The sequence below is a fragment of the Pteropus medius genome, unplaced genomic scaffold (assembly GCF_902729225.1).
Source record: "Pteropus medius unplaced genomic scaffold, Ma_sr-lr_union100, whole genome shotgun sequence".
NCBI lineage: Eukaryota > Metazoa > Chordata > Mammalia > Chiroptera > Pteropodidae > Pteropus > Pteropus medius.
This window is the reverse complement of record NW_024356105.1, coordinates 2,946-11,844: the sequence shown is the minus strand read 5'-3', so window position 1 is coordinate 11,844 and position 8,899 is coordinate 2,946. Positions and strand designations below refer to the sequence as shown.

The 8,899-nt window shown below is 39.9% G+C and overlaps 1 protein-coding gene across 1 annotated transcript; it reads right to left on the bottom strand.

Moving 5' to 3' along the window:
- Window positions 1-2,297: 2,297 nt before the first annotated feature.
- LOC120600563 (olfactory receptor 18) lies at window positions 2,298-3,226 on the bottom strand. Its single transcript, XM_039859970.1, has one exon. It carries the CDS (start codon window positions 3,126-3,128, stop codon window positions 2,298-2,300), a length of 831 nt encoding a protein of 276 aa, XP_039715904.1. The 5' UTR covers window positions 3,129-3,226.
- Window positions 3,227-8,899: the final 5,673 nt, after the last annotated feature.

Sequence of the window (8,899 nt, the reverse complement as noted above, 5' to 3'; positions counted from 1 at the left end):
CTTAAAAAAATGTCTTTACTAGAAAGGAACTGACACATGGAAGAACTTGCTCTGTTTTAGATATTTCTGCAGACCCTAGCTTGCTGTTTCTGGCCACATAAAGAAAAGAAGTCTCCATGGTTTCTTTTATACCAATGGAGTTCTTTCATCTTTGCCAAGAGAAGCAATGGCCATTTCAGGATCAATTCAACAAGCGACTCTAGAATCTTCTGATTTCTGCTCAACTAGTAAGAGCTTATCCCGGCCATTCTTATATTTTCTTCATTACCTTTGTATTTTAACTCTTGAATTCTCTTTTTAATTGCAGTTTGGCTTATGTAGCGAAACAAAGTGGGACATATGGGCATCATGGTTTCAACAACCTTAGTGTCTAATCTCTATAGTCTTCCTGAGTCAGGTGTCTATGTATGAGGAACACTGAGACTAATTTCTCATTAACTGATATGAAGAAAAAGTGACTACTTACTCAGTTAAATCAGATATGAGATAATTACTGTAATTATGTTTATGTGCATAAATGACAGAAGAAATTTTTAGGGAGCCCAAATGACCACATGGCAGGAGTATAGAGAAGAATTGGAGAAGGAGGTGTGAGTGTTGAGACCTTTTAGACTGCTTGGGCAGGAGGAAAATCCTAATATTAAACTGAGCCAATTAGGAACTAGGTTCATTGTTAGTGAAGTTGGTAGTCGATTTAGCTTAGTAGTAAAAGTCAGAATAGATTAAACCAGTTATTGGAAAGCTTCTCAGAAATCTCAGACTGCTACCTCAAAAACTATATGTAGTATCTCTAAAGGAAAGAAGGATGTGTACATAGTGACCTGCGTATGTAGAAGACAGAAGGAGGCCAAAGACAGAAGAGAAAAAAGCATTGTTACTACATAGAATACCAATGAGGTGGTTACTAGTGAAAGGAAAGATATCTCCTTTTTGAAGACATGGTTCTGTACTACTGCTGAGTAATGAAAATGAAGATAGGGTTAAATTTACTCATAATGACTTGGGTGACGTGACGATCTACAGGGACAGTTAGAATCACACAGGCACTGGAAATTAAATATCACTACTTTAAACCTCAATTGTACACCCTTGATCAAGACATAGCATTATAATCCCCTACTTATCCTGAGCTCACTTTGCATTCCTCAAATTTATTGCCCATTTTATGATTTACCAGTCAGGGTTTAATCAAGAAGAAAACCACACTAATTATTTAATGAAGATAATTTCATATAGCTGTGGTTAGATGGTTTTTAAAAGATGAAAGGAAAAAATATGGTAACACAGTGTCATAACTGCAGGAAACAGTGACGGCACCATAGTCTAAGGGGTAAGGGGTAAAGCCAAACTGCTTTAATGGACCTTACTGGATGAACGTATAGAGAAACTGGATGGAAAATCAGAGCAGCAGTTCAAAGATTCCCACAGCATCACAAGATACATTATATATGGCTAAGTTTGGAGCAGAAAACAATAGCTTCATATCCAGCACAGAGGGACAGCTGTACAGTGTGAATGGAGAGAATATGTGGAAAGAAATTTATTACCAGAAATATAAGGGAAAAAATTGCATTGGCTGTTACTAAGGAAAACTCTTTTGTATCTTCGCCTTTATGAGCACTGACCATTTTCAGAACTTCAGGACCTAATCATAAACAGTAAAGAACCCAAGACATATAGGTCAACCTGGAATAAAAAGAGGGACAAAATTCAATAGTTCTCACCTGGCTGCATATTCGACCCACCTAGGGTGCTGTTAAAAGCATTCATGATATTTTCACTCTCCAGTCCAATGAAATCATAATCTATGGTGATAGGACTCAGCCATAAATATTTTTAAAGCTCTTCGGGTGCTTCAAGTAAGAATCATAGATTGAGGACCAGTGACACACATTCTCTCACACAATCTGAATTTGAACAAAGTCAAAGTTTTATGAAAATAGGCATAGATGGTGAAAATAGTTGGGAATCATATGTAGATATGTATTTAAAAAAGAACTGTAAATTTCTACAGGATGCCTGGGTCATCGTTGACAAAAACATAAGATTCCATAGTTGTAATTAAACTCGATCGTGCAGTAATTTCGACATACATAGGATCACAGAATAGTCCTTTAAACCCATCAAAGATGTGCCAAAATAAGCAACTTTAAGATATAACAGATCAAAAGAAATTAAAACCATAAACTACAAAAATTCTGTGCCAAAAGAGACATGTGTACCAGGTCTAGATGTTTGGTTTTGCAGTAATTTCTAATCCATAGACCAAAAATTGTGGGGAGGAGTGAGTATTAAAACTATGCTGTTCTGTTGAGGAGCCCCTGCAAGGCTCTCTTGATGTCCCTGTTCCTCAGACTGTAGATGAAGGGGTTCAGCATAGGGATAACAACCATATACACCACTGAGGCCACTGCACCTTTCTTGGGAGAACGTGAAACAGTTGAACTGAAGTACACCACAAGGCCTGTTCCATAAAATAAGCAGACAGCTGACAGGTGTGAAGCACAGGTGACGAAGGCTTTATACTTCCCACCTGATGATGGGACTCTCAGAATGGAGGAAACAATTTTATAGTAAGAGAAAATGATCCCTGAGACTGGAACTCCACCAAAGATGACACCAATAAAATAGATCACTATTTCACTGGTGGAGGTATCATTACAGGCCAGCTTGAGGAGTTGAGCAGGGTCACAAAAGAAATGAGGAATCTCCACATTTGTGCAAAAGGAAAGTTGTGACATCAACAAGTAGTGCAGCTGAGACTCCAAAAGACTGATCAAAAAGGACACTAGAACCAGCAGGCTGCAGAGGCGGGGGTTCATGATGACCAGGTAGTGCAGAGGGTAACAAATAGCTACAAACCGGTCATAGGCCATCACAGTGAGGAGTGTAGTGTCCAGACATCCAAAAATAATAAAAAAAGACAATTGAATCAGGCAGCCGGCATAGGAGATGACTCTGCTGTGAGTTTGGATGTCCAAAATCATCTTGGGGATGGTAGTAGAAGTAAAACCAATGTCAGCCATGGATAGGATGGAGAGGAAGAAGTACATGGGGGTGTGGAGGTGGGAGTCAGAGCTGACAGCCAGGATGATGAGCAGATTCCCCAGCATGGTGAGCAGGTACATGGACAGGAAGAGCCCAAAAATTAGAGGCTGCAGTTCTGGATCATCTGAGAGTCCCAGGAGGAGAAATTTCAGGACACCTGTTATGTTCTGTGGTTCCACATAGCAGAGACCCCTTTTGGAAAATAAAGGAGGATTGGTATAAAGGGAACAAGTATGCAAGTATCCTTCAGTGAGTCAATATTTTGAGTTTAAGCAATTCATATATAAAGTATTCACACTCGAAGACCATACTCCTTCAGTAGTATTTTGCAGTTATGACAAATATTATTCTGAGAACCTTTTTCACATTGGATTTGCTCCATTAACCTGTTACTACATGCATCCCTTTGGAAAGAATGAACTAGAGAAATTAGAGTAGCAAGGTTATTTAGAGATCTAAAAATCCATAAACATCGTAACCTCTCAGTCCCCTCCTGTGAAAGAAGCAAAGAAATGAGAAATATCCTTCTCCCTCAAGGAAAAAAAAATGGTCTTTATTAGTTTCTTTAATTAAAGGACACTAATAAGCATTTAAATGTATTTTATTTTATCCAAGTGCAGTGCAATTAATTCCCTTGATTTGGACTATTTATAAACATATGAAAGAGCTATGTAATAAAGTGTCTGATGCCATTTCCTGTGTGTATGATATTTGGCTAACCAATTTTTAAACCACTCTTCTTCCTCTTCTTCTTCTACCCAATATCTGGACCACCTGATAAGAAAGCTGGGGTTCTCCAGTTATAAAATAAAAATATCATGAGAGTGTAATATAAAGCATGGTGACTATAATTAATATTATATATCATATTTGAAAGTTACTAAGAGAGTAGATCTTAAAAGTTCTTATTACAATAAAAAATTTAAATCTATGTATAGTGACAGATCTTAACTAGGCTTGTGATGATCATTTTGCAGTATATACAAATACTAAATCATTATGTTGTACAGCTGAAAGAAATATAATGTTGTGTGTCAAATATATCTCAATTTTTAAAAAGGCTGTCTCCTTCCTCATTTGGTGACAAGGAGAGGTTCAAACTTCACATATGCAAGAACTCTCTAAACCCACTCTAAATCCACAACCTAACCGCAATTTTTTTAAAAAGTCACTTTCTTTGACCTCTCATGTCATTGCAGACCACCTTAGATGGGCTGCTAAGCTTCCTCCACAAAGGGAGATATTCATATGAAGAATAAAACATTTTATACCCTTTTCAATGTGTAGAATTTTCAGCCTCAATGTCCAAGCCATATTTGGGGTGAGAGCTCATCCTATTCCTGCAGAGCATTCACTGCACTTGTTGTGGTGAGTGGGGTACAGAGACAAGGACCACCAGCATCCAAAGTGTCTTTTCTTGCTCTGGCTCTGCTGCGTGATGGCAAGCTTGCACTTTGGACGGTCCTGCATTGCGCTGCATTTGTTGAGTCTTTCCAATCCTTTCCTATAGATCTTATCACCCTCACGAAGAAGTCTCTATAATTACATAGCTAATAGAGACAAAATTAAGCAGTTAGATCTTTCCTTAATGGGTCTTGTGTCTTGGCCCAGACCTATTTGTATCTTAGAATGAAGATGTGAATGACAATAGGGTCAGGGGAAAGATTCTTACCCTGATTGGTGTGCTCTTCAACCATGCATTGGCCCCTATGGTGCTCAGGGGAAAGAATTTACCCTGTGTGCAATATAGGTCCATCGTGATGGTTCTCACAAAAGAGTAGTCATTAAAGGGAACTGTGGGGGGTGGTGAGAGAGAGACAGAGAGACAGAAAGTACAGAGAAAGACAGAGACACACAGAGAGAAAGAAACAGAGAGAGAGACAGAGAGAGACCGAGGAAAGGCAAGGGAAGAGAGGGGATGGGAGAGAGGAAGGGAGAAAGAAATGCAGCTAATGTGTGTCATGCTAGGTCTGCACTCATAAGCACAGAGAGCTCCCAGGACCTTTAAATATGTCTGCTGTTGGTATTACCCATGGCTTTGTCTTGACAAAGATCTGGATCCTCAGGGTTCTAGGATGACATCCATGGCACTTCTGTGGCACAAGAAAGGGCTTAATTTCGACCTGATTTAAGCACATGGTACATAAACTCTACAAAGCAATCAACATCATAAAGGAGTTCCCTCACCCTGAAGATAATGATTTGAGGTTTTCTGGAGGAAGAAATTTATAAATATGACCTGGATAGAGAGAACCACCCTTGAAGTATATCCCATGTTAAAATAAGAGAAGATAAGGAACAGGAAAGAAGAAAGGAAGAAAAGAAAGAGGAAGGAAGGAAGGAGACCAGTTGGGCTAATCGGACGGAAGGGAGGGAGGAGGAAGGAAAGGAAAGGAGGAAGGAAGGAAGGAGGGAAGGAAGGAAGGAAGGAAGGAAGGAAGGAAGGAAGGAAGGAAAGAAGAAAGGAAGGAAGGAAGAGACTGAGTCACTTCCCTGCAGGTATTTCGCTTACAGCGACCTGGAAAGGGAAGGTGATACGGGTTCCTTGGTTTTTGGTGCATTTCAGTTTTAACATTTTATTTAACCCATTATACCAAGAATATTATAATTTCACACAAAATTAAGATATTTTTGCATTCCTTTCTTGTACATCTTCAAAAATCTGGTATTTTATGCTGACACCACATCTCATTTGAAGTAGCCACATATCAAGAGTATGATAGCCACATGAACCTAAATTGTATGGGAAGACATTGTCCTGCACTTTGCATCCTGGGAATAGATCTCACTGCTCAGATGCACACCTGATTTCACTCTTTTTTACACAAGGATCGGTTTTAAATTAAATAAGAATACTGTGTTCCTTTCCTCCATTGTAAAGTATTAATGTGAGCATACCAACAAGGGGGTATCATGCAGATTTAAAATTAAAGTTACGTAGCACATAGCTCTGAGCCTGAGACAAGTAAAACTTCAATAAAGATTTGTGACATTGTGATTACTCTCCTTATCCGCATCATGATCACAATCAGCATTTGTGATCATTTTGGGATTCCTGCTCAGGAATGAGCAATGACTTTGGAAGCTAGGAATGGAAGCAGCAAAGAGCAGAATTCTAAATGAGAATTCTGAAATCTCCAACAGAAAAGAAAACATAAAAAGTACAAGCCTCTGAGCTGAAACTTTGCATACTAATGTTCTCCAGTCTGGCCATCTCAGTCGTCCTGCTGTCTTGATTATAAGGAAACAAGTTTTTCCATAATACCTCCTCCACCCACCATCTTCCTTGGCACTTACTGCTCTGTGCTGTGTCTCTCCTTAACCATGACCTAGGAGTTGAGTTCCACTGCCTTCTCCTGCCTGGTGAATGATGAGGGCTGAGGAGGTCCTGTCCTCAGGATTGGGAGGAAGACACTCAGGCATGGATCTCCTGATGCAGGCGACAACTCTGGGAGAAAAAGACAGGTATGAACTTTAACTGAGACTGGCAGCCTGAAGGGCTGGAGGCACTGGCTAATTATTTACTCCTGAGTGGCCTTGAGAGATCAATGCACAGAGCTCATAATTACCAAAATTGGCCCATGTTCATCCAATCTCTGAGCACCTTTTAACAATAACATAAGAGGAAAAGGAGAAAAGTGAATGTGCATAGAAGGGTCTGGGCCCTTTTTCCCAGGAGAAAGCTCAGCTGTACACTTCGCTTCTGACTTCCAGTTTTAAGGATCTTAACATAAAATGCAGATCATTTTTCTCTTCGATTTATGACTTTTTGACTTAAATATGTGAAAATCCATTTATTATTATGTAAATTAGGGAAAATTAGGTCTTTAACAAGAATCTGAAACTCTTTCCATTTTCTCAGCTACTAAAATATTTCAGTCTCTAAAAGGACCTTTCTGTTTCCTTTTTTTAAGGATATTTTATAGTTTGTTTGTTTCTTTAGTTTATATAAATGACAGCCCAAGTTCTGATTTTCCCATCTAATTAACATATTATGGATATACTAGAAAACTACGGACTTTTATACATTTATTTATAACTTCCTACTTCTCTTAAATAAACCAGAGCACCCAACAAGTACACTCAAGGTGTCAGCTAGGGCTGCACTCCTCTCACATTTGGACTGGGAAGAGACCTGTTTCTAAGTCCACTCATTTTGGAAATATGGAGTTCCTGTGGGCTGTTCACCAGAGGCCTTCCTCAGTTCTCTGTCGCAGGGAAGCTCAAACATGGCTATTGGATGCCATTTAAACAAACAGATAAGAGACAGAGAAACAAAGGCCAAGAATATGAAAGCCAGAGACTTTTTGTACCCTAATCTGAAAAGTGACATCTCATCAGTTTTCCCTTGTGATGATTGGAAGCAAGTCAATAGGCCCAGGACACACTCAAGAGGATGGATCCAGATACAGGAGGCAGAAGACACTGGGTGCATTTTAGAATTTGCATACCACACAGTCCTCTCCCTCTCTCAGGACATCGCCTCTAAGCACCACAGGACTGGAAAGATGTCTCTCTGCTGCCCAACATAGTCCACAACCCATCACACCACGATGCTCTCAGAAAACTTCTCTGCAGATAAACCAAGATATGAGTAGAAATGGCCTCTAATTTGGTGTTTCTGCAGACCCACGCATGTTCCTTCAGGACATACAGTCAGAAAAAGCCAGTATGGTTTCTCTTTCATCACCGGAATCTCTCTTTTCATATCATACTCATCCATAACCATTCTGTGCCCAAATTCAACAAATGTCCCCAGTGGCTTCTGATTTCTGCTCATTAAGAAGAACTCATCCTATCTCAGGAGGTATTTTCTTTAGCTCACTTTATGTTCACCAATTCTAAAGTTTAAATAATTGTGCTTGAGGCCCTTTTCAGTTTTTAGTTTTTTCAGTTGTAAACCAAGTTCGTATGGGAATAACAGTACTTGCCACCTGCTACATCCTAGCCACGCAGTCGTTCTGGCTCAGAGGTCTCTGGATGCAGAATTTAGCTACTGGTTTGTCATTAACTGATAGGAAGGAAGTGTGACAAAACCAAGATAGTGAGTAGCAGATGCCAGCCTCTATTTTCCCTCAAAGTTCAACAATTCGATGGCCACTCGTGAACAAAAACAGCCCGAGGAGAGCTCAGCAGTCCATTTAGGAAGCTTCAGCAATGCAGTGGAACAAAACACCTGAGAATCACCACACAAAGGAAAAAGAGAACGGCTTCACACATCGTCCCACCACACAGGCCAGCACTACTTAGCACCAATAAAGAACTCCCCAGCTAGAGAAAGTCGTTACCCTATGGGAAAAGGGAGAGTAGAGTGTGCAAGCAGCTTCCCCTGCCTTTTAGTGGGGCACAGGAAAGACCTGTTTCTGCTTCACACTACTCAAAATAAGGCAAAGCTTAGACATAAACACACAGCTAAAAACAAGGAAGAGAAGCAGGGACCACCAGTAACAGCCACAATAGGACATAAGACTGGATTCAATATAGACACAGAGACCAATGGCACAGAATCAAAAGCCTAGAAATAAACCCCTGCATATATGGTCAATATTTAATAAGGGAGACCATGTTGGTTTGCAATCTCTGGAACTTCCGCAGTGAACTTTGAAACCAGTCCCCATGCACAGAGGGCCAAAGAGAGACCAAAGAGTGAAACAGATCACTCCAGATTGGTAGGTGGCAGTTTTCATAAGCTAAAAAATTTCCATACAAGGCTTGTCTTGGGCAGCCGCAACACAAGACAATCTATACATCTGGCCACCAAATTTAAAATTAATGTATAAAAGAGGCCTTAACTGGGTTCAGTCATGTATGACATCCAGATAGTCTCAACACATTACAACCTCAAGGCTAT

Excerpts from the sequence above, each read along its gene's own strand:
- LOC120600563 (XM_039859970.1), bottom strand. The coding sequence starts at position 3,128 with ATGTACCTGCTCACCATGCTGGGGAATCTGCTCATCATCCTGGCTGTC.